Below are 26409 nucleotides of genomic sequence, written 5' to 3' on the forward strand. Positions count from 1 at the left end.
TTCAGGTATCTTGACTTACTGCTTTTGCATTCCAGTCCCCTGTGATGAAAAGGACATCTTTTTTTGGTGTTAGTTCTAGAAGGTGTTGTACATTTTCATAGAACTGTTCTACTTCAGCCTTTTCGGCATTAGTGATTGAGGCCTGGATTTGGATTTGGATTACTGTGATGTTGAATAGTTTACCTTGGAAATGAACAGAGATGATTCTGTTGTTTTTGAGATGGCACACAAATACTGCATTTCAGACTTTTTTGTGACTGTGAGGGCTACTCCATTTCTTCTAAGGGATTCGTGCCCACAGTAGTAGATACAATGGTCATCTGAGTTAAATTCCCCCATTCCCATCTTTTAATTCACTGATTCTTAAGATTTCAGTGTTTACTCTTACCATCTCCTGTTTGGCCACATCCAGTTTACTTTGATTCATGGACCTAACATTCCAGGTTCCTATGCAATAGTGTTGTTTCTAGCATCGGACTTTGCTTTCACCAGCATACACATCCACAAAAGGGCATCATTTCCACTTTGGCTCATCTCATTGTTCTTTCTGTAGCTGTTGCTCCACTCTTCCCCAGGAGTATGTTGGACACCTACTGCCGGGGGGTCTCAGCTTTCAGTGTCATATCTGTCTTTTCACACTGTTCATGAGGTTATCAAGGCAAGAATACTGAAGTGCTTTGCCATTCCTTTCTCTAGGGGACCACGTTTTGTCAGGCCCTGACTGCCAGGGACATGCCCTTCAGCCACTCCACCTAACAGGACGACATGTCTGGTGTCCTGGTTGTCCCACTGCTGGTCCTCATGAAGCATGTAAACCTTCACTGGCTGCTAGGTGTGTTAGTCAACCTGCTGCCCTGGGGCTGGGCAAAGGCCTTGTGGAAGTCACTGGCAAGGGGATCTGGAGAAGGCAGAAGCTGATGTTGGAGGACGCCTAGCCTCTCCGCTGCCGCTGGGTGCTCTAGCTGGGCTCTGGTCCCCACCTGTCCTCTCCTCCTGCTCTTCGCCCTTCTTTCCCAGGCCATGTGAGCCTGGCCCCTGAGGAGGGTGCTTACTGCTTCACAGCCTCGTACCCCACCGTGCCAGGGACTGCGGGCACCAGTCAGTATGCTGCTCCTGCCTCCTCCATGGTCTCCGCAAAGCCCATTTCCGACTTGTCACCTCCTCAGGCCCTGTCGTTCTAGAAAAAATTCTAAATTCTTATTTAGCTTCCAGAAATACTGTGGTTTTATTCTGTTAGTCACTAGAGTGCCAGTCACAATCCTAGTATTTTATAGATTCAAATGCACTTTAGGGAGTTGGATTAATAAGCTACTTCTTAATTGTTTAAATGTTTTCCTAATATTCTTTTATTTTAAAATAGCATATTTTCATTTTAGAAATCCAATAGAGAAGTAAATATATAGAGCAGAAAGTGAAAATCCATCTTAATTACTACCAATGTTTCCCTGTCTTCTACCCCAACCCCCACTCACCCAACCCCAGGATTCTTGCTCCCAAGACATAATCATCATCTGTAACAGTTTAATATGTACCCTTCAAGAGTATGTTGTGATAACTGTACATATACCCTGATGGTCAGCAGTTCATTTACAGTGATAGCCATCTCTTTTGGAGGCCCCTGCACTGGGCTGGTGGTGACTCTGTCCATCATCATTGAGGAGTGCAGATGAGGGTGAGTCAGACTTGCACCTGGTTTCGGGTGGCGCCTGGTGTAGCAGGAGAGAGAGGTATACAGTGACTACTATAATACAGGATGATAAAGGTGTGAGAGAGGAACAGGTGAATTTCCTCATTCACGCGATGAGGAAATTACCTTTGACTGGCCAAGAGGTGACAGTTGAGCTGTATGGTGAAAGAAAAGATGGTTTGGAGGCAGGGAGGCAAAGAGCACGTAAATGGACAGTAGAAGGGTGCAGAGGTGCAGGGGGTTGACGAGGCTGCTCCATTTCCCCAGACTAGCATGTATGAGAGCAGCAGTAGATAAAGCTGAGAGGCAGTTTGGGGGAGAGGGGGACTCTGAAGACCTCTATAATAAATCTTAAAAAAAATTTTAATAGAATAGCAGCATGACTGGAGATATACATTAGTTATATTAATCAGACATTAGAGGGAGCAGAGTGTCAGTCACAGGCTTTGCAATAATTTGGAAGAGTTAGCACAATAATGTATAGTAGCCATTGAGCTGTTGCTGAAATGGGACCTCTAGGTCTTAGCAGCTACCACTTTCCATCAAATCTAGGAAGGCTTTGATTGTATGACATACCTTTATTTTATATAGTGGCATGGAGGGGAGACGCTGCCAGTTAATTTGCAGACACGACGAATTATAAGATGTATCCTAATTTTAGAATCATAATAATGAAATATGCATCATAAAATGAGTGAAATAGAGTAAATTATGAGGGCACAGGGAAAAGTTATGCAGGTGAGACAGGGTGCTCAGGGCTGGTGCCCTGGGATGACCTTGAGGGATGGGATGGGGAGGGAGGTGGGAGGGGGTTCAGGATGGGGGACACATGTACACCCGCGGCTGATTCGTGTCAATATATGGCAAAAACCACCACAATATTGTAAAGTAATTAGCCTCCAATTAAAATAAATAAATAACTTTTTTTAAAAAGAAAAGATATGCAGGAAAGAAAGGAGACATGAGGAAATGGAACAGGGCAGGATGATGAGATCAGAGACACAAGTGGAGAAGTAGACCTCGAAGAGGAGACTGCACCTCCTTGTCCACAAGACGCAGAGGTGAGCGAGCAGCGACTCAGAGACATGCAGAAGCTGAGAAGCTGAAAACATGAAGCCAGTCCTAATAATCTCCATCTTGGTTAAGGAGGAGGCAAGGGCATCTGCAAAAAGAATGACAGGTGGTAGGTTTGAGGGCTTGCGACTTAAGCGTGGAAAGGTTTCAGGAAAGAGGGGCATGAAAGATGGAGTATTACAGACAGCTGGCTAGAAGAACAAAAAGCATTCCCATCAGAAACAAGGGGCCTAGTTAAGGTCGAGAGACACGAGGTTATAAAGAAATCACTTGGCCCTATTTTATAACTTTGCCCAAGAACTCTTGGTACCCTGATTGAAGGATGGAAGAAAACAAGTGGAAGGTGCTTTCTGCAGGGGGCAAGATTGGCAGGACAGGTATGGTGGAAGGACAGAAAAGCTGAGTAATCAGAATTTCTCCTAAGGGATACTGCTGTTGTTGTTGTTTTTCTGTTGAAGTACAGTTGAATTGCAATGTTAACTACTGCTGTACAACAAAGTGACTCAGTTATATACACACATACATATATATGCATATACACACATTCTCTTTCATATTCTTTCTCATGGTTTATTACAGGATATTGAATATAGTGCCCTGTGCTGTACAGTAGGACCTTGTTGTTTCTCCATTCTGTGTATGCCAGTTGCATCTGCTAATCCCCAACTCCCACTCCTCCCCTCTTTCACCTCCTAACTCTTCAACCACTAATCTATTCTCCATGCCCCCTGATTCTGTTTCATAGACAGGTTTATTTGTGTCATATTTTAGATTCCACATTTAAGTGATATTGTATGCTATTTGTCTCTTTTTGACTTACTTCAGTTTGGCTTCCCTTGTGGCTCAGACGGTAGAGTCTGCCTGCAACGCAGGAGGCCCAGGTTCGATCCCTGGGTCGGGAAGATCCCCTGGAGAAGGAAATGGCACCCCACTCCAGTCCTGTTGCCTAGAAAATCCCATGGATGGAGGAGCCTGGCAGACTACAGTCCATGGGGTCACAAACATTCAGACGCGACTGAGCGACTCACTTTCACTTAGTGTGATAATCTCTAATTGTCTGCATGGTTTTGCAAATGCCATTATTTTCATTTCTTCTTATGACTGATTGTGAAATGTATATATGTACCATATCTTCTTTATCCACTTGTCTGTCGATGAACATTTAGGTTGCTGCTTTGTCTTTGCTATTGTGGACAGTGCTACTATGAACATAGAGCTGCATGTATCTTTTGAATTATCATCTGGATGTATGCCCAGGAGTGGGATTCCTGAATCATATGGTATCTCCTAAGAGATACTGTGGATTCAGCTTGCCATGGAATTCAGGGTGAGAAGCAAGATGAGATCAGAAGAAGAGTGATAGATGAACAGGTTTTTTAAGTTGGGGAAGGGTTTTAAAGGGTTCGAGATTAGTGTAAAGAAGAAGAAATTTGAAGAGGTGGAGTAGGTGAGTAGAAAGTTCACTAGGGAATTTCAGAATTTCAGATTTCGACGTGGAGTTCTAAGTCATCTTGAGTCTTGAAATGTGCTATCTTTCTAAAATGCAGTTGGGAGTGTATCTCTGTGCTGCTTGTAAAACCTCTATTTCAAGATGAAATCTTTATTACGTATGGAACATCACAAGGTGGCTCCATCCTACTTCTCCAGACTACCATCTCTCATTTTTTCTTGTGAACCTGTATTCTCACCACACTGAACTCTTCTCCATGCCCCAAATCATCAAGACTTTAATCTACCTTTTTGCCTTTGCTCATGCGTTTTCCCTTTCATGAAATGTTCTTCTTTTTCTTTGCTTTGCAAACTCCTATCTTGTCCTCAAGAGGTAACTCAGATGGCACTTCCTCTGCCAAGTCTTACGGCAGCACTGAGTACACTTTCCTCTGTGCTCCCACCCTCCTCTGTTCAGACAGCCTATGGACTCTTGGCCCAAGGGTAGTGATTGATGTGTCTCTTCAGTAGATTACGGGCTTCCCTGGGGGCTCAGATGGTAAAAATCTGCCTGTTGTGCAGGAGACCCAGGTTCAGTTTCTGGGTCAGGAAGGTCCCCTGGAGGTGGAAATGGCTACCACTCCAGTATTCTTGCCTGGAGAATTTCATGGACAGAGGAGCCTGGTGGGTTACTAAGAGCTGGACACAACTGAGCAACTGACACTTTGACTTGAGCAACTAGCACTTTCACTTCACTTTCAGTAGATTATAAACTCCTTGTGGTCAGAAACAATCTAATTCTCTTCTTGACCCACAGTGGATGCATATAACGTTAGCTACTTAGTATCTGCTTTTGTTGTCTTTGTTGCTGAATTTTAAATGAATGCGCTGATCCTGTGCTTTTCAAACATTAATGTGCAGTCAGATTACCTGGAGATCTTGTTAAAATTCAGATTCTCATTTAGTATAAGGCAGGGTCTGGGATTCCGCTTTTCTAACAAGCCCCTGGGTAATGACTTTGCCCAACTAAATAGCAGAGGTGGAGTTAAGATGAAGTCAGTAGGAACGTGGAAGTGGAGCAGTGACTTGGAAGCATCCTCAGTATGAACATGGAAGCTCTAAACATGGTAGCAGAAAGTCACGTGGAAAGAGATGCGTAAACCCCGCACTGAAGCAGGAGGCCGCTGTGTAGGGTGGCGGTAGCACACAGAGCCCTGCCGCTCACAGTGTGGAAAAGGAAGGGCTGCGGCTGACGGCAGCCGCTGTGTCAGGGCTCCTGCGAAGGCTGCTCTCCACACGGAGAGGGTGCGGGGCAGAGGAGCTGCGCTGCAGAAGGCAGGGCTCACAGGAGGTCAGGGGCCTCCCAGTACAAGGGCACTGGCACCAGTGCAGAGAGGATGGGGAAGGGGAGCCCCCACGGAAGTGAGAGGAGCTAGGATGTGACAGGGAGTCAGTCACCTCCTGACCTTCAGTTTCCAGGTTCAAAGCACAGAAATTCTGCCTTCCTCTTTGAAAACTCAAGGTGACCGAACAAGTAGTACTAATAAGCATTCTGTTTCCCCATATAGTGTCACAGGCCTGATAATGCCAAGGATGGGTTCAGTAAACCCAATTTCTTTAAGTACTATTGTACAGAAGTAATATATGCATTTAGCATGTGGAAAAAAGCAAAAATAAATCTTAAAATGTTTAAATTTCCTCCTACTTATCCCTTTCCCTACGATAAGGTAACCAACTTTGATGTGTACCCTTCCAGCTTTTATCCATGGAGAGTTTTTATGAGGACATTTTATTAGAGGATAAGTATATCAATATTCTGATACTTAGTCACTTAGGTTTTTTTTAATTGGAGGATAATTGCTTTACAATGCTATGCTGATTTCTGCTGTACAGCAACGCAAATCAGCCATAAGTATGCATATGTCCCCTCCCCCCACCCTTTATCCATGCAGATTTAAGTACACATATGCAGGAATTTTTTCTCTCTTTAAAATTTTTATTTTATGTTGGAGTAGAGCAGATTAACAGGTGCACAGCAAAGGGACTCAGCTATATATGTATATGTATGTATGTATGTATGCATACACACACACACGTATCCATTCTCCCCCAGACTCCCCTCCCACCCAGGCTGCCACATAACATTGAACAGAGTCCCCTGTGCTATGCAGTAGGTCCTTGTTGATTATCCATTTTAAAAGCAGCAGTGTGTAGATGTCCATCCCAAACTCCCTAACTATCCCTTCCCCCGTTCTTTGCAACCATAAGTTCACTCTCTGAGTTAGACAGGAATTTTAAAAATTTCTTAAGAGTGCTTTTACATGCACATTATTCTATAGATTGTTTTTTTTTTCCACTTAGGACCACGTCAAGAACATCTCACCAGGCCAGTGAATAGTTTTTCTAGTCCTTTTTAAGTAGCTGTGTATAAATACAGATGTCTCATAATTTGTTCTATCATTCTCCTATTGATGGACAATTGGGCAGTTTCCAAGTTTTGCTACTACAAACAAGACGTACAGAGTCCTGTCGTCACCAGTGCCTCAATAACGGAAGTCTGTGATTTCAGTCAGCCATCCATATCACAAGTAACTTGTATATCCAGTACATCTTTTATCGAAGCCAAGCAGTGGCTAAACCTGTCCCATCCAATATAGTAGCCACCAGTCACATGTAACTGTTTAAATTTATTAAAATCAAAAATCCACTTCCTTCATCACATCAGCGTCATTTCAGGTGCTCAGTAGCCCCATGTGAGTAGTGGCTGCCCTGCTGGACAGAAAGACTGTTTCTATCTTCATAGGAAATTCCATCAGACAGCCTGGACTAGACATTAATGTTACATCTTAGAAAAGGACATCTTTTTCAGTGAACCTGTGAAGGAGAGCACATTTCTAAAAGTACAAACTTGTGTCTCAATTGATTGCCTCTGCAGTTACTTCAATGAGAATCAATACCCAGATGAAGCAAAGAGAGAAGAAATCGCAAACGCTTGCAACGCAGTGATACAGAAGCCAGGTAAGGCAGCAGGCGCGCTTGGCTCTGGGCTGCGCTTGGACCAGCATTTGGGACCTCAGTCTCTCCCTCATGCCGGCGGTGCTCTTGGCTCCATTCCCACCATCCTCCTGTGGATGTTCATTGCTCTGTCTTGTTCACACTGTACTTCTGAGGGGGTGATTGCACTACTCCAAATTAGGCTTCACGTGGGAAAGTTCCAATGAGTGTCCTTGCTTGAGATGCGCAACCTTGAAATTACTAGTTTTAAAGACTATATAGATTTCTTTTTCCAAAAATACAGCATAAACATACCAGTTTCAAAATAGTTTTAAAGTTGGCATACTTAAATAAGATTTATTAATGTAAATATTAAGATAGTTTTGTTTTGTAACTGTTGAAAATTGTATAATTCTGTATTCCTGCTTAAAGAAAGAATTCTTTTTGGAGCGGACTTCTTTCCCATTTCTACATTGGGATGACTTCTTAGCTTGGAGTATTTCCATTCTGAAGTCCAGTTGTTCCTGTGCAAGTCAGCAGAGCCCCTGAAACACTCATAGGTCGTGTGCTAAAATGTTCTTCCATAGTATGGCGGTGGTGATTTTTTTTTATAAATCAGAAACCATTCTCAGTGAAGAAGATCCAATTGATCTCCATTTGGCCAGTTAATTGGATTGGCTTAAAGGGTACATACAAAAGTATGACTTTTTTATTTTAAGTTTTATCACTGTTTTGTGATAATTAAATACTAATTTATTCCCCCTTAGTTAGAAGCCAGACTTCTAACCGTCCAGAACATACATACACACTCAGCTACAATGACATCGGTACCCTTACTTCTCACAGGCCAAACCTCCAGCCCTAACGCTCTGCTGGATGGAACTCAGACTCTTCCTGGAAAGTACTTAACCTCCGGGCATCAAGCACCTGTTTTCTGGTCCCTCTACCCACTGAGGGGTAAAAGCTAAGATAGAAAATGAAGGAGAAGAGTGTTTGCCATGTTGGTGAACGTGGCTCTCCATAAACCATCGCATTTGACAGCAATTTGCAGCTTGAATTGCGCTATGTGTTCCAGAGTAGTTACAATAACAGATGGGCATAGTGACCTTAGTCTTAAGAAGACACGGATGGTATCCCTGTCTTAAGACAGCAGGAAACTAGTTAATACAGGGCCTTAAAGGTATAAGGGGACTTCAGCTACCTGGGAACATGATAAAGAAACAGATTCATCTGCGTAAATGATGCTAATTAAATGAAGCTTTCATGTTACCGTCATGTGAACTTTGAACACTAACAGGCTGAATCCTTTAATATTTTATATTGGAATTCCTTCATATTGTGTGACTTTCTGAATTGAAGCATTTTGGGTTATTAGGGCTGTTTGTATGTTGATTTTTCCATCCTAAGTTGCTTCAGTCGTGTCTGACTCTTTGTGACCCTATGGACTATAGCCCGCCAGGCTCCTCTGTCAATGGGATTTTCCAGGCAAGAATACTAGAGTTGGTTGCCATGCCTTCCTCCAGGGGATCGTCCCAACCCCAGAACTGAACCCGTGTCTCTTGTCTCCTGCATTGGCAGGCGGGTTCTTTACCACTATTTATATGTTTATTCTGGAGAAGGAAATGGCAACCCACTCCAGTATTCTTGTCTGAAGAATCCCATGGACAGAGGAGCCTGGCAGGCTATAGTCCATGGGGTTGCAAGGGTCGGACACAACTTAGCGACTAAACCACCACCACCATGTGTTTATTCATTCAATAATTAAGTCTGTGTATAGTACTGCTGCTGTTGCTGCTAAGTCACTTCAGTCGTGTCCGACTCTGTGCGACCCCATAGACGGCAACCCACCAGGCTCCTCCGTCCTTGGGATTCTCCAGGCAAGAACACTAGAGTGGGTTGCCATTTCCTTCTCCAGTGCGTGAAAGTGAAGTCGCTCAGTCGTGTCCGACTCTTCGCGACCTCATGGACTGCAGCCCACCAGGCTCCTCCATCCATGGGATTTTCCAGGCAAGAGTACTGGAGTGGGGTGCTAGATCATGCTAAAAAAAATTCTGTATCTGTTATTCTGGCAGTAGATGCAGTGAAAAGAACATTTGGAGAAAAAAAAAAGTATTGTCCCTTAAAACTAGCCTCAGATACAGATTTTCTGAATTTTACTGCATGTCTTCGCAGGCAAAAAACTGTCAGATCTGGAACGAGTTACCTCCCTGAAAGTATATAATTGGTTTGCTAACAGGCGGAAGGAGATCAAGAGAAGAGCCAATATCGGTAATGTATCCGAGAGGCTGCTGTCTTCTTTGAAGGCAGTCCTGGGCCTTGTGTTTAAGAGTGACTTCGGTTTAGAACTACAGGTCTAAATGAGACTACCCTTTAAGCCTAACAAGAATTGCCCTTATGTTTTTCTTCATTGTATACTATTTGTATTGTACTAGTTCAGTCAGTTCAGTCACTCAGTCGTGTCCAACTCTTTGCAACCCCATGAATCGCAGCACGCCAGGCCTCCCTGTCCATCACCATCTCCTGGAGTTCACTCAGACTCATGTCCATCGAGTCCGTGATGCTATCCAGCTATCTCATCCTCAGTCGTCCCCTTCTCCTCCTGCCCCCAATCCCTCCCAGCATCAGTACTGTACTAAGGATGACATTATTATTTCTAAACCTCACCATTCTTAATGTGCAAGAATCTGGAATTAGACATGATCTCTGATCAGTTACTCCTGTGGTGCAGATGAAAGCTACCTATAAGGCCTTGAGAGGGGGAAATGTGACACCCTAAGCCTTTTCACTGTTACCAGGCTATGACCCAGAGGCTAAGAAACAGCTGATTAACAGAATTGGAATAAAAGCGTCTTAATATACAGGGAACCTAGTAAAAAGCAAGATTGGAAAAATAAAAGCATGTAAGAAACATGAATTGAGATCAGGATGGTGGGCTGGTTTTGAGCTTCTAAAATTGTATTTCACTTATAAACTTACTTCTTCATCATGACGATCCTCAGATGCTTTGTAGAACCCCAAGACAGGAGAGCTGTTGAGTTAGCTGGTACGTATGAAGCACCTACCAGTCAGCCACTCAGATGTTCACACGAAGCAGCAGGGGCTCCAGAAGGGCAAACGTGTTGTTCCTCCCCCGACCTCTGTGCCATTGAATTCCACCTGTCTGCAACTGAGCAGAAACAAAACGTAGTCTAGGGTTTTGTTTTAATTGCATTCTCATTTTCTCAATACAGATTCAGTGTTTAGACCTTTATGGTATGGTAACAGATAATTTAGGGATCTGTTTGCTTTTTTCGAAGAAGCAGCAATCCTGGAGAGTCATGGGATAGATGTACAGAGTCCGGGAGGCCACTCCAACAGTGATGACGTGGACGGGAATGACTACTCGGAGCAGGTGAGCCACGGAGCAGGTGCTGCTGGGTACAGAGTGGGTGGGGTCGTATGACAACTCAATTCTGTGGGTGCGCTTTGTTCGGGGTCGGGGGGTGGGGGTGAGCTAAGGTCCCTCCAGCTCTGCTCATGTGTCTAGTTAGATTTTCATATAACTTGAAAGAAATGTGGTTAAGATTCAGTTGTCCTGTTGAATTTGTGAGAAATCCTTATTCACCCACACGGATTTATTGTCATACAACAGGATACTTGGCAAGTACGCAATGGGGAGGAGGAGGAGGGAAGAAGTTCAGAGGGAGGCAGAGAAGCAGAGAAGGTAGAAGAAGAGAGGAGGATCTGATCCAAACAAGCAAGTTCCACCATCCACCACACACACACTCAATGTCTGAGAGATGCTAGGGGCTTCGGGCAGCCGCAGCCCTGCCTGGACATGACTCCACCCGCACAGTGGAAGGGCCTACCTGCTTCGGCCCCGTGCCGTGGGAGCCCTCGTGCTGAGACCGTGGTCCCTCCAGAGTCTCTGGCACACGGACACGCACACACCCGCTCATAAATGCATGTCTGCTCACCTCACCCTGACTTCCTCTTCATTGCTTATGGGGGAAAATATATTTAATTGTAGCCACTGGATGGAGTAATTCAGTAAGAATGTGGGAGTTTTTCCCCACTTAAAGATTTAAATATTTTTTAAGGATTTTAAACTCACTCCATTTGGAATATGAAGAGAATGTGTGGTCTCTTCTAGGCGCCAGTGGGAACACGTTTGCTCTTTCCTAGTCAGTGTACCCTGCTCAGGCTGCTCGTAAAGAGTCCACCATGCTCTCCTTCTGCTCACCATCCTGCAGCTTGAGTGTAGACACTGCCAGAGTCCCTACAGTTCCATGCTGATCCCTGTTTACACCAAAGACCAGCCTGTGAGAATGAACAGGGTTGCCTATACTTCCCAAGGCTTCCCCCACACTACCCGCCCCCCAACCCCACGCCGAGGACTCCAAGCCAGAGCTGCACATTTCACTGTAGAGAATGTTCTGGGAGTCGAAGCAGAAACATCCTTGTTAGTTTACCAGTGTAGATGGACCATGTCCATCCTTTTTCCAGAGGCCCTAAGGGTAGCACATACCATGCTTTTTTCCCAGGAAGGGACTTACCCTTCCCAAAGCTTTCTGCTGTAGAGTCCCCTGAAGACGCCAGGTGAGCAACTCACACCTTCTTTGTAACACCACCTTCAGTGCAGCTTCCTTTACAGCTGTATTGTTCATCGCACAGCGACTTGGAAGGCAAGCTCACACCTTCCAAGTAAGACACCTGTGCTTCCCTCCCTAGCTCCCCTGACAGCCAGAGTGCATAGCCACTTCCGACAGCTACACTTCTCTCCTGTTGTAACTGAGAATTTGGAGTTTTAGGAAGGTTTGGTTTATTTTCTACTAAAATGCATTTTTATCCATAAGGTGTTGGTATCTGTAGTTTTGTCTGGTTTTCTCAACTGAGTAGAGAGATCCTGTGAACTGTAATCTATAAGAGCACCATCCAGAATGTACGCTCACTAGTGTGGCCCTCAATTACTAGTGCTCTAGTGGCTGCAAACCTGGAATGGTCCAGGTTTGATCATCATCCGCAGCAGTCTTTCTGACAGAAGGGAAAATTCTTAGCCAAAAAAAAAAAAACCACTTCAGTGCTTTTTATCTGCTGAACCATCGAAATGCCAACCAGTAGTCTCTGGACCTGTATCCCATTCAGTGTCTACTTAAATACATTTCACCTCTACCCTGTCATGACCCCTCCCACAAATGTTCTGCTTCCCCTTGCCCCAGCATGCTTTTCTGTGAGCTGGAGGATCTCACCAGTCCCCCAATAACATCTGCTTCTTGTTTCTGCACATCTAGGATGACAGCACTAGCCACAGTGACCACCAAGACCCCATCTCGTTAGCTGTGGAAATGGCAGCAGTCAACCACACTATCTTGGCACTGGCCCGACAAGGAGCCAACGAAATCAAGACAGAGGCCCTGGATGACGACTGACAAGGGAGGGCTGAACACGAGAAGTTAACTTAGTTTAGACGTAGCACCTTAGCAGACTTTCCTCGGTCCTTAACATGTGTTCTTACAGTATAACTTGCAGTTTCTTGTATGTCAGTTAGCCCTTAGGGTCTTGTTCTGTGAAGATGGCATGGTGCCCTCAGCCTTTACATATACTCTCTCAGTATTAATTCCCAGTAACTAATAACCAACCAACCAACCAAACATCCCTCTCCCAGCCCCTGAGGCTAGAAAATCTTGCTGCTCTGTCTTAGCATTCCAAGAAAGTGCTTCCAGGTATTTAGCTAGCCCTCAGTTCTCAAATAGTAGGCTCCGTGTAAATCCTTGGGTACCTTTAGATTCCTGTAACACTAGTCTCTACCCCTCTTCCTTCCCCAAGACTGGTAGGATGCAAGCTGAGGTAGTGTGGCCAGGATTGACAGACACCATTTGGGGAGTGTCCGCAGAGTAAAAGAAACACTAGAAACCCGCCCCCCCCCACCCACCCCCCCCCCGCCAGTCCCCCTGACGTGGGAATAATTGATTTCCAGCTGCAATAAGCCGTGCCTCATAATAGTCACACCGTGGCTAGATTATACTTCTTTGGGTGCTGTGCTAAGAATGTCAGTGGAAAAACTCGATCTCAGATTTTGGTTGATGTTAACATGCCCGACACAGACATCCTTTCCTCTCACAAGCTGTGTGACTGAGTAGAGAAAATACTGCCTTCTGCCTTTGGGACCATGATTAAACAGAAAAATGATAAAAAAAAAAAGAAAGTTTAAAAAAAAAAACCAACAAAACACAGCTTGAGAGCATTGGGAAAAACCATGAGCCGAATGTGTAATAATGGTGGATGTTATTAGAACCACTGTACAGTGCGTGGCACAGGCGCGTGCCCGCCTGGAAAGGTGCCGGAATTCACTGCAGAAGTGGCTCTGCCTCCTGTCTGTGTCCCCTTTCCTTGCTACCAAAAAAACAGGTGATTTGAGGATGGAGCTAAGGCCAAAAGTGAGTAAACGAACTTCCAGTCCCTGTAGCCATTAAACTGAAGCCCCCTCAACATGAGAGGTTGGTAGAGGACTCTGTAGTGGGATTATGCCTACTGACTGTCACAAGCGCAAATGCTTTCCTAAATAGGAGCAGAAAAAAGCAGGGGACGTTTGCCACTTCCGCGGCAGGTCTGCAAGATGTGACTTGCTTTGCTGTTCTCTTTACTCTGTCCTTGTAGAGGTGTGAAAAGCTATATTGCTACAGGCAATTTATTTAATAATTGGAAGCCATATTGATAATGGATGTGGTAATATTTGTAAAGTTTAATCTACTTTAAGCAGCAGTAACTAATGGAATTTTTTTCCTTGATCACATATGTAGCACTTTTGTTACTTTTTAAAGATATTTATATTTGATAAATCTTTTTTTCATTTTGAGAACTCAAAATACCAAACAGTGAACTTGCGTTAGAAAAGTCACCCTGTGATCACCTTGTCATCCAGTAGCGAAATGATGAACTGCTCATGCATCCAAGAATATTACATCTGCCGGCCTCGTATGAAAATGGTCTCTGGGCATCTCGATTAAAGGACACGGTGTCACGGTGCCTAAGAGGAACCGCCTCCAGTGTAGGGTGCGTCTGAAAGAGGCACGACTGCTCTCTATTTCCTGCCTCGCTCCACCTCTGTGTGCGACAAAACCTTGTTTAAAGGGGAATATGGAGAGGGCTGGCTCTTAAGCAAGGTTTCGTCTGTCCATCACCTGAAAATGATTTGTAAGATTGAAGGAGGGGGCTATCTCCTGACCTCTTCACCCTTCCTCACCCACCAAATGTTTTCAACTTAAAACCATTGAGAGAGAGAATGACTGGCCTTCCTGTTTTCCCTTCCTCATCAGTGAGATTCTGAATATCCGCCATCTTCTAGCTGGTCTCACTCCACCTAAGGCACCTGCTGATGCGCTCGCCTCCGCGTCTGTCCATCCTGCTTACGTCAGTGTGAGGAGGCCTTTGGGAGGCATGGAGGTGCTGCCTCTGTGGGTCCATGACTTTATAGAGCTATAGGCAGGACCTGCTCTTGTCCTAGGATTTCAGGGGGAAAATGTATATATTTTTTTCCAGCTTCCCAGAATTGAAGTAAAATGGAGTAGTCTTTTTCTGTTTCACTGTATTACTTGAACCAACAAATTCAAGAGTAGCATTTGTTGTTCTCAGGAATGACCCTCCCTCCTCCCCACCCCCCGCCATTCATCTTCTTTCTTGGTGTGTTTGAATTTTTCTTGCAATTAGACTATGTTAGCTTTCTTTCCTTTGATATTATTTAGAAAAAAATATAACGTATCTGTCTTTCCATCTCGGTGGAATTTTTGTCTACTTACGTTCAGTTAAATCCGAAAGAAAAGGAGAGAGGAAAATATACTGTCTGACAAGCTGCATCCATGATTTATTGTAAGGAGATTATTATAATTGATAGCTTCTTTATGATGGGATTGCTAGTATCATCTGTTCTTGCTGGTTCCTTTTAAAGAAACAGACTCAAACTATAAAGGCAGCTGCAGTTTCTAAAGAAACAGAGTGATTGCCAGAGAAGAGCCAAAAGGTTCCAATGTTTTAAGACCTTTCGGGAAGGAAAAAAAGCTTCAGAGAATAAAGGTGAGTATCCATGAAGGGAGTACCAGCTGCTACCCAGAAATCTGGAAAAAGTGAAAAGAATGTGTTTGCCAGGCAGGGTAGCAGCACCTTGGGTTCAGTAGGAGCAAGAGGAAGGCGCCTTCACCCCTCTCATTAAAGACAACTGCCGGTCTGCTCTTAACTGCCACTGCCGTGTGTCTAACTTGGGCTTTCTCACCAAGCGTGCACATTCAGCTCTTTGGGTTTCAGTTTAAATCTGCTGTGGGTTTTCGGTCATCAGCTGTAACTCCGCTGTCTTCTCCGAGCTACCTTAGTTCTTACCATGCATGGCATGTGGAGTTGCCACTGATGAGTAATATCTTTGGGGAGTAAATTTTTTTCTTCAGCTTTTTCAGGTTTAAGGGGTGGTATTAAAATAGAAACCCTACATTGCTCTCTGAAGGGAAGATAGATTCTTTGAAAACAATCCCACTATGTGCTTGTGGTTTTTCTGTCCTCTTTTCTCACTTCCTGCTGTACATTTTTCAGGCCCCAGAGGACTGTTTCAGGGGCTGCTGCTTCCCAGGTGAGGAACCCTTGCAAGCAGTTCCAGGTAATTTATTTTTTTAAGACACTTTCATTGAATTATTGCAGTCACATGCGTAAACTTCCTCCCCTTCTTAAAACAGAGCCTTACAGAAGGACCTTTTAAAGATGGACCATCCTAATGCCATTTTCGCATTAAATGAGAACCTTAACACCAGATGAAGGCCAGTCGGTACCAAGTAAACAGTTGGAGTAAAGCTTAAGGCAGTTTTCTTCATGATGTTTGAGTGTTAGAGGAGTGTGGCTAGCTTCTCCCACCTTTGGGGTCTGTACAGTTTCCACAGTCTGGCGTTTGGCAGGGTTGGGTCCTCCCCACATCCCCATTGTCCTTCACAGGAAAACCGCTTAAGTCCAATCGAGGAGATGGGAGGGTCCACACCCAGGCCTGTGAGGCTGCAGCAGTTTGTGACCAGCAGCTCCTCTATCCAGATGTCCAGGTATATCTTTACCTCAAAAGGGACAACTCATGAAGAGCTAGCGACAGAGTTGTTTCAATTCTCCCTGTTTGGCCTTTGTACAATTTCAACTAGCAGGTATAAGAAAATGGTCTTTCATTTCATCAGAAATCTATAGGCACATCCTCTCTGTCTGTGGTTAACTCCTCTTCTCTTTGGGCTCCAAACCAAGTCCTCCTCTTGAGCTGACTTCCTGCTGGAATTTTCTCGTCTTCTGCAGCAGGCAGAGTAGGGGGTGTGGTGCATCTTGTCACACAAACTCTCCTTCCTGTCTTGCAGCTCTGCTTTTTGACTAGCTACTTATTCCAGTGACCAGCCATTCTCTCTGCCCACCCAGGGGGAATAATCCCTTTTTTTCATAAATGAGCCCCGACTCCCATCCTAAAAATGTGAATATCAAGTCCTTCTCTCTCTTTGGTCTTAAGAACAGTTTGGGTAGAAGCAGTCTTCCCATGCAACTGTGGCTCTGCCTTTTAAAATTGCTTTTTCTTTTTGTTGTTGTCAGAGAACCACCAGAGGATTTTTTTCCCCAGTGAGTCTCAACAGATTCTTAGGCAATAATTTCTCTTATTGATGACTTTGTGCACCGTCGCGCGCGCTCTGCATTGAATAGCCTGACCCTCTACTTGTGCGTTGGTTTTCTGTGCTAACCTGTCTGTGATTTAAATCTTACGTCAGAGTGGTGATAGAGTTTGTCATTTTGTAGTTGTGATTACGTTACTGTTTTACTACTGTATTCACTGGGGCTGCGTTGAGACCAGCCAGATCCATTTATAGCTTTACTGAGCCGCATTTGTTTGTCAGGATTTCCCAAGTGAAAGTTGGGTGCACTGACCAGCTCCTGCTGGTGGTATCTGTTTAGGGGTGGGATGCGGGGTGGTGGGGAGGAGTTACAGAAAACATTCCTTTTTGTGTGTTCTCTAAATAAGAAGGGTGTGTACTCAGGATTTGGGGATCAGTTGTTCGTTCAGTTCAGTCACTTAGCCGTGTCCAACTCTGCGACCCCATGAACGGCAGCACACCAGGCCTCCCTGTCCATCACCAACTCCCGGAGTTCATTCAGACTCTTGTCCATCAAGTCGGTGATGGCCATCCAGCCATCTCATCCTCTGCTGTCCCCTTCTCCTGCCCCCAATCCCTCCCAGCATCAGTCTTTCCCAATGAGTCAGCTCTTCGCATGAGGTGGCCAAAGTACTGGAGTTTCAGCTTTAGCATCATTCCTTCCAAAGAACACCCAGGGCTGACCTCCTTTAGAATGGACTAGTTGGATCGCCTTGCAGTCCAAGGGACTCTCAACATGACAGTTCAAAAGCATCAATTCTTCGGTACTCAGCTTCCTTCACAGTCCAATTCTCACATCCATACATGACCACTGGAAAAATCATTGCCTTGACTAGACGGACCTTTGTTGACAAAGTAATGTCTCTGCTTTTGAATATGCTATCTAGGTTGGTCATAACTTTCCTTCCAAGGAGTAATCGTCTTTTAATTTCATGGTTGCAGTCACTGTCTGCAGTGATTTTGGGGCCCAGAAAAATAAAGTCAGCCACTGTTTCCCCATCTATTTCCCATGAAGTGATGTTAGCCACATTATATTTGGCAAACTGAGTTGTGCGCTCTGGAAACCCTCTTCTGTTTGCTGATCTCCATACTGTCTAGTTGACCATTACCCACTAATACCTAAGTTACTCGGTTGAGAGGTATTACACCACACCAAGAGCAGAAGGGTTTACCTGTGAGGCGGCCGTGAGTGCCCAGGCTCTCCTGAGGGAAAGTTTCCCCAGAGCTGAGGGGGCCCTTCCTTTTCCAGTCCTGCTGTCTCCTTCACTCTCTTCCCAAAAGATGCTAATCACTTTAGAGAAAAGATCTCCTTATCCCTCTTAAGAGAAACTGTGAACCCAACACGCTCAGGTGGTGCGTTTCTGGACACATCAAGCCCATAAGCCCATCTTCCCCCACAGAAACCCCCTCACAAACCAGTCATATAAGAGGCCGTTTCTTCATGCTCACTGACTGTCCGTGCCAGCTGCTCATCTTGCCGTCTCAGAGGCTGACTCGCTACATGCTTATAAATTGGGAACTTTGCATATCAGCTGCATTCTTCCTCCGTAGCGGGGAGGAAAAACAGCAGCAGAAGGAAAGCTAACAACCTGCGAAATCTAGTTTCCTGTAAGAGAGCTTTTCTTTTTTAATCAAGAGGGGAATAAACGTAGGAGAGAAGAGAGGGAAGGTCTGGCTGCACCCGAGGGTCTTACGTCCTGTGCTCACCCAGAGACCTCTAGGACGTGGTAGGCACCCTGGGAGTACAGGTATGTCCGTCCTGGACTTAGTTTCCTTGTTCTTTCCGTGACACCTGGGGCCAAGCAGCAAGTGGAACTAAATCTCGTTCATTCCATTCAAGTGAACTCTAACTAGCATTTTTATATCCCCAACAGTTTACTACCCACATTTCACACCCATCAACTCATTAGCCAGCTCCCAAACACCAAGCAGAAGGACACTTTGGCGGGGGCCTCTGCCTTTCTCTCCTGACATCCCGTTTACTTGGAAAGTTCTGGGAGCCATTTGCCCCCGACTGGACAGCACTGTTGTGCCCCGCCAGTGGGTGTGGGGGCAGCAGTGGGCCAGGGACGCCAGCCTCGACTGGCGCTTCAGACACCTCGGGACGCTGGCTCCCTTGACTCCATTCTCATTTTCTCTCTCTTAAATAAAAATGGCTTTCTACAGCCATAATTAACTCTCAAATTCACACTGGTGTGCTGTGATCAAATGAAGGTTTGCCTGAATCCTTTCAAAGTGTAACCATGGTAATTGAGGGGGGTGGAACAGAATGAATATATAAAAATATAATGACAATTGTTCTGAATGACTGAGTGTCCTCCTGACATGTAATTAGCTGTTTTAGCAAGATGTAGATCGGCATGGTTGTAATTAAAAGGATTTCTGTCCTTTATGTGACTGGAGATGGCAGGTCTCCCATTCCCTGTTCCCTTTGAGCACTAATGCTCCCTAGAACGTTTGGAACAGCAACTCAGTAAACTGAAATAATGACAGAGTGTTTGCGTCCACACCGAAGTGAAAGGAAAGGATTTGGAGTGATTTCAGCTCCCAAATAGAAGCCTTTGATTAGTGCTCCCCAGTTGACTTCTGAGTCGCACTAAACCTCTCCCTCACATCCGGTCTCAGCCTGCTCCATCTTTGGGATTCTGACTCAAGTTTCTGCCAAACAGAGTCCACCACTGCGGCGCCTCCAGGTCACTCTGCCCCATGTGCTGACCAGCTCGGGTGCTGCGTTGGCCTTACCTGAGGCTTCCTGCTTAACAGACTCTGCAGAATTCTCCATTTCTCCTTGGTCACTTGAGGTCTCCATTGCTGTCACCATCAGAACCTGTTTTTCCAGACAAGAGCTTGCACTTCAGCTAAATGAGATTTTCATAACCTAGGGCAGGAGACATGACATGAACACACTTGAAGGAACCAAAACATAAAGACGGATGCAGATGTGGAGTGCTGGTATCTGCAGTGTCCCACCATTGCCGGCAGGGTAGGACCTGTCTGAGTTTCACCCAGGTCTGCTCACATCACTGGCAGTTCCCAGCTTCCTCATGTCAGCAGCCTCTGGTTCTCAAACTTTTCCCCCTTGTACTGTCATGTCAGTGGGGTTGTCCCCCGGCCCTTCCCCATCCATGTTCCCTCCCTCCTACCTCGTCCCTTTGAACACCATGGGGTCTTGACACCGTACCCGGCTTCCTGCCCACAGAGCCCGCATTCTCACCTGGAGGCCCCAGGCTGGACGGGAGCCGCCGCCTTGTTCTCTGGAACAGGCCTCCTTTGGTTTCCCCGTCACTTCAGTTGTATGATGCAGAGTGAGTCTACGTGAATACCAGCTCGAGCAGAGTGCCAGGTTCCCCTCACAAGCCGCTGCACCTGAGGCTCCTGACTGCACTGGTGAGCCTGGCCCCTAAGCCCTTTCTTCTTCAGGACTGGACACTCCAGGGGGGGCAGCAGCCACCCTAGAGAAAATACAGCTCTTGTTTTTGTTCACACTTTGCTGCTGACCCTCGTGCAGTGCAGCAGCCTTGCCCCCTCCACATAGCAGAGGGACTCCTACTCCAAACATTAAATGTCAGTTCCATGAACGTGCTGAGGTAGGCTGCTGCTTCATAACCGTCCTCCCCCTTCATCCCCAAACACAGACGCACACAATCAGGATAGTTGCTGCCTTGGGTTCTTTTTATTTCCCCCTCAAAATACTTACGGTCCAGTGTAAAGCAGTCAGGGAAGACAATGCTATGAGAGGCTCTTCCTCAGAGCCGCTGCTTCTACAGGATCAGAGGCAACTGGCCCCTGCTTCCCCATCCATGCACAGCCATGGAGCCTCTCTGGGGATCCCTGCCAGTCTTCTGATGGTTGGAATGGTTGTGGGTTCATGAAGGCCAGAGTATCACATCTTGTCTTCCCAACTGCTAAAAGATAAGTGTCTCCATTAGAACAGAGAATCCGTTTTAAGATTAGCAATTCAGAAAACTGACCAGCTGAGTCTGTGATTTGTGAGCCACGCATTCAGCCAGCGAGCAGAACATTCTGATTATGTGCTTACATTCAAAGAAAACAGAACTATCACTGCAGTTAAACCCTTCCAGCACAGTCTTACTATTTTAGGGATCAAAGTCTTAGATGTGCTGCTTAAAGGATGGGTCTACTTAAAAGAGAACTGGAGCTGGTGAGACATTTCCCTCCCCAGATGCTTCTAGAAGCCACTCCAGTGATTCAGGAAACCCTTCACCACCACAGCCCCTACTAAAACGAAAGTAAAGCCAACTTACCAAAATCAGTGAAAATATAGATAGTGCTTATCCCTGAATATGTATTTTTTGGGAATAAAACACCAGAAGTGACCAGAGTAAAAGCCGCCATCCTAAACTGTCATAAATGCTCAGGCCGCCCGAGCATCTGAAGGGCGTAGTAGCTGCTGACATGCGCTAGCCTGTCCTGTCCCAGGTGCCTGGCGCCGTGCTGAGTGTTCACTGTCTTGTTTATTCTTGAAGTAGTACCGCCCGCGTGGAGTCAAGCAAAATCCCTAGGTGCTGCTTTCACTTTAGTAGGAACGTAGCAGGATGTCCACCTGGCCTTGCTGAGTGAAGTCTCTGTACTCCACCTGCTCCTTTCTCGCGGGCAGTGCAGGCTGGTCCCCTCTGTTGCCATCATTTCTTTGCCAACATGGGGCCAGTGTTACCATGATGATCTAGACACCAGGTCACCCCTTCTCCTTGGTTCTCCTTGGCACCTCTCCTCTGCCACTCATGGTGACGGGCACACAGTGACACTTGGCACCTGTGACCTGAGCCCTCGTTTCAAGTCTGCTGTCCCATCTCCTCCTCTAGGAGGCGAATGTGAAGGTCTTGCCCTTTCCTGGGTCTTGGGTCTGTCTCTGAGTTCTGGGGGGGACCTGAATGTCCCAGCTCTCGGGTGTAGCTGCACTTTGTGGAGGCAGAGAGTATCAAAGGTCACTCTTCTGTTCTCTATTTGAGCATCTCTTCAGTGCCTATGTTTGGGGGTTTCGCTAAGCCATTCCAACTCTGCTGTGCCCTCCATCATAATCACAAGAGGTAGTGGGGCTGGGCCAGTGCTGGGTCAGTGTCTGCTCTGCCGTGGGCTCTCCGGCAACCAGAGCTTTCTGATAACCATGGTTCAGCCCAGGGGGCAGCTGCCTGGATGCTCGTGTGTACCTCAGTAACTGTTGTCAGGGACCTGGGCTCTAAGGTGACCTGAGGACTGCAACTTGACTAAAATTCATGTCCCTCCCTCCCCTCTGCTCCAGCTCTTTGCCTCCAAAAGTGGATGGTTCTCCAGGGGCCAGCTCTGTCACCTCTCTCACTTCCAACCGCTTAGTCCCATCCTCAGGAGATGTGAGAGACATAGGTTCAATCCCTGGGTCGGGAAAGATCCCCTGGAGAAGGAAATAGCAACCCACTTCAGTATTCTTGCTTGGAGAATCCCATGGATAGAGGAGCTTGGTGGGCACAGTCCATGGGGTCGCACAGAGTTGGACATGACTGAGCTACTAGCACTTTCATGCATTATTGAAGCCCCCAAGAGTAGAAACCACGCCAGGAGCAATGCCTCATTGGGAATGGCCCTGGGAGAGGGTCTCCAGGTTGACAAGAGGGCTCGGTGGCCCCTGTGATTGGCACCTTGTTTCACTAGCTGGGTCGTGACTCCCCACCAAGTTAACCCACCCTTAGAGTGAAGGGAAGAAGGTACTGGTCGTGACTTGACATCTCTGGGGGTGGGGGGGGCAGTGAAAAGGGAGACGTGGACCCTCCCCAAGGAAGGTGAGTGTGGCTCACCGGCGTGCACGCTGAGCTGGCCACAGCACGCGGGGTCCTTCCTAACGTCCCGGCGCTTCCAGGTCGGGTCTGACGTCAGTCAGGCTTCCGTGGAGCACGGACACCTCCTGCTTTACTGGAACCATGAGCCCTGCAAAAAGTGGTGAGGGTGATTTTTCCAATTCATCATTCACTGAAGCAATTAAACTGGAAATAGAACATTAGTGCTGTGTTAATGTAAACAGCGGCCCATCTAGCGGCATCACCCTGAAGTCTCTAGTTTTTAACGCCAGGTCCGTAGGAGGCGGGCAGTGCATGGACTTGCTCAGCGAGGGACTGAACGGAGGTGAGAGAGCTTGGGCATGCGCTGCTTTCAGGAGCAGGAGTGGTAGCCGTCATCTGCCTTGAGAAACACGCCTCAGTATTGCTAGTCAGTGAACCCCTTAATCGCACATCTCTGAAAACGGGCACCACAAAACCAAAGTTCCTGGGGGTGGTGGGCGCTCTGGTAAGGCTGCTCTCGATGGCGCACTGGCTCTCCTCGGACGCTCCTCTCAGAAGAGTCTCTCCTCTTCCTAATGGTTTTTCTCACACTGGTCATAGAAGGCCAGTCTGTGCAGCCCACGCCTCCCCCCTGGCCCTCTGGCCCTCTGGCCGCCCCTGCATGTGTTCTCCCCACCTTGGGTTCACCCACTGTCCCCACCAGAAGATGCCAAGAACATCCTCGCCGCCTCCCAGGAAGAGCCCACAGCCTTCTCTGACCCCCTGGGCTCCCCTCCCTCCCACGGCCACGGTCACTCTGGGTACGCAGTACCTTCCGATGACCAGTTTCTCTTTGTTTTTTAAGTGCCTGCACAAGGTGCAGACCTTTTGGCCCTGCCAGAGGGTCGGCCTGTGCTCTGCCCCTCCCTCCCTGACCCTGCACTGGGCCCCTGGGGGTCTGTGGCAGCTGACCCCCGCCAGGGCCCCCGGGCTCCACAGGCAGGACAACTCCCAAGGGGAGCGCGGGGCGCGGCATTCGACGCTGGCTGTGTCACTCTTGGCTGCACCGCTGCGGTCATGATCACAGACTGAAGGCGCCTGCTTAGCTAGCGAGTGAGCAAAGTGGACGTGGGGCAGCCGCCGCAGGTGCATCCAACCCGAGGGCAAAGAATCCAGAGTTAAGACCAGGATGACCCACCTGCCAGTCACGGGAACCCTGGCTGCCTGGCTCACCCTGTTCTTCAGTCTGTGGGATCTATGTGTCTGCCCACAAGGGCTGAGGAAAGCCGTCATCAGTAGGGGGAAATGAGATCAGAAGTGCGCCTTTGAAGATGAGTGTGAGAATATTCGTTTGCTTCTCTTTTAAAGTACATGGAGTCTGACCTGAATTCGGGGCCTTGGCCACGTGGCAGGTAGACGAGGGCTCTCCTGGGACCGCGCTGTTGGCACCAAGGCACTGAGCTGTGCTCGAATGGGGGCTGGTGCGCTCCAAGGTTTTGCAGAATGGAACAGTCCATACCCAGGCACTTTATTTTCATGAGTAATCCAGCCTTTTTGTTCAGACAGTGGAATAACCCACGTGCTGGGCCTTCCCATTTAACACGTACGGCGTTTGCCGGAGGAACTGTGAGCAGGTGGCACAGAGGGGGTTGACGGAGGCAGTGGGGTGGGCAAGTGTGCCGTGGGGCGGCCACACACAGACCCCTGGTTCTCCAGGTGCCGGGTCCAGGTTCCACCAGCGCCGGTCAGCTCCCTGGGTTGTAGCTGTGGCGAGGCTGAATTGGGGGGAGAGGCTGGTTTCTCGCAGCTCACCTGGATGTGGGCTCCGGGCCGCCGGGCACTGGGTGATGGTTTGCTCCGTCTTCCTGGGCATTCGTTGCGGGGATGGGAGCTAACTAGTGCAGTGAATTCTAAAGTGGAAAGTGAGTTGACGATGGTCATTTGATCAGATGCCTCGGGACTGCCCGAAAGCATTTAGCATCCACCAAATAGTCGAGTACCTGTGCCCGGGCGGGGGCGGGTGTTGCGGGGCACGCCACCCCTCTGCCCCCACCGCCACGTCTTAGTCTGTGTCTCCCTTTGCCGTCTCTGGGTCTCTGTCCCCGTCTGTGCGCCATGCGTCCCTGGGGGGAGTCGCACCTGTGTCTCGAGTCTGCTGTAAGGTGTTCAGTCTACCTCAAGGGGTCGCCATGGCCAGCTCTGTCCCACAGCAGTCCTTCCAACGTCGCCACACACACTGGAATGTATATCTGCCCCGGCCCCGGCCCGCCTTCGTCAGTTACCCTCCTGACCCCATCTCTTCCTCTGTCACCACAAACTCCTAGTGCAAATTGGATGCTGCTTTAAATGTGAAAACAATTGTTCAAAAGCTATAAAACCTGAATGAAAGCTAAAGCTGAATTTATAAGCCTTGTTGCATATGAGCCAAAAGTGCAAAAAGCTCTATATAATGAACTAACCTGCCACTCGTATAAATATAAATATATATAAATATATTAAAATCAGACTGTTCTACAAAACTGTGTATTTGTATTTTTGTGTACGTACAATTTTCTGCTAAGCAGAAGGAGGATGTAGTATAGGATGCTGTGAGAAGAGATTCGGTTTAATCCTGTTTCTTTGTTACTTACTTTTGTTGACATCAGATGCCTGTCTTTGTCTCACGTGTATGACACTGTTTGGAAATCTGCAGTATCTCTCTTCCTTAGGGCCAGTGTCCTCTAGAGAATGAAACCTGGGGTGGAAAGAGCCGTCCTGGGCACCGGACTTGGGGCAGTGGCCCAGGTTGCCTGGGTGCCACTGGAGGCCCTGAGGTGGGACTAAGGGAACCAGAACTCCCCTTTCTAGAAGTCAGCTTCCAAAACAAGACTGTCAGCGCTAAGGCAGACTCCCCACCAGGAGGGGGGCGCACGAGGGCCAGAAGGTCTCCCAGAAAGCCAACCTGGCTCCCTGGGCTCTGGCCCCTCTTCCACCTAGTTGCCGCCTTTTTCAGATCAGGTTACAAAATGCCTCACCTCTGCCGAGCTGCTGGCGCTTCATCCCCCAGGCCTCCAGCCCCAGCTCCCTGGAGGGTCTCAGAACCCACCTTCCCGGTGCTAACACATAAAAGGCAGTAGTGCAGCTGCCAGCAGCAGCCGGAAATGAGCATCAGACTGGCTCTGCGTGCCCCGGACAGCCGGCCTTCCCCCGACAGAAGCCCCAGGCCTGGGCCTGCCCCTGCTCCCACCCACCTCTCAGCGTGCTCCCACCAGCCAGCGTCCCCCCGCCCCAACCCCGATGTGAACCTTCTCTAGGGAGAGCGATACTGCACCTTCGCCTGTGGGACTCATATTTATAACAATGTGTGATGACTGTAGCAAACAGCCCTTGTTTCTGGATGTACATGGTCCGAGAAACAAGCGCTCTCTTGTATTGATTAAAATAGTTCCAACGAGTCCTGTATCCTTGTATCTCCTATTCTGGATTAGTGCCTTTTGGACAGTAGACTGTTCTGTAATTAAAATGTAGTATACTGCTTTTTTGTACAGTTTTGTTTTAATAAAACTTTTTTTTAATTTGTGTTTATTTTAGTATTGTACCTATTAGAGAATAAAATGTATAACTGAACAAAGGCTGGCCGGGATTTCTTTTGAGTAACCACAGTCATTCGGGAAGTGCCCAACCCTTCTGTCTTGCACATCCGTCCCTTCGTGCTTTAAGAACAGTCTAGCATCCCAGAGACAGGAGATCGCTGGGAAGGGGTTCAGGGAATGATCAGGCATCCCGTTCGAGGGAATGTCTGCCGGGAATCTGGCCCCTGCTGCCTCCAGTCTGCGCTCCCTTCGTGTCTGCCTGAATTCCCCAGGAG

General features: G+C 47.3%; 1 protein-coding gene across 17 annotated transcripts in view; it reads left to right on the plus strand.

Annotated features, from left to right (window-relative positions):
• Positions 1-26172, plus strand: part of HMBOX1 (homeobox containing 1) — a 208958-nt gene extending 182786 nt beyond the window's left edge. For 5 of the 17 annotated variants that reach the window (XM_042243534.2, XM_060409573.1, XM_042243535.2 and 2 more), the window contains 5 exons: positions 7125-7207; positions 9356-9451; positions 10480-10574; positions 10815-10886; positions 12454-26172. In XM_042243534.2, coding sequence (XP_042099468.1) covers positions 7125-7207; positions 9356-9451; positions 10480-10574; positions 10815-10886; positions 12454-12591 — 484 coding nt within the window. In that variant the 3' untranslated portion in view covers positions 12592-26172. Of the gene's footprint in view, positions 1-7124; positions 7208-9355; positions 9452-10479; positions 10575-10814; positions 10920-12453 lie in introns of all 17 variants that reach the window. The other 12 variants (XM_060409574.1, XM_042243532.2, XM_060409576.1 and 9 more) reach the window with 8 other exon arrangements.
• Positions 26173-26409: the final 237 nt, after the last annotated feature.

The sequence above is a fragment of the Ovis aries genome, chromosome 2, assembly GCF_016772045.2.
Source record: "Ovis aries strain OAR_USU_Benz2616 breed Rambouillet chromosome 2, ARS-UI_Ramb_v3.0, whole genome shotgun sequence".
Classification (NCBI taxonomy): Eukaryota; Metazoa; Chordata; class Mammalia; order Artiodactyla; family Bovidae; genus Ovis; species Ovis aries.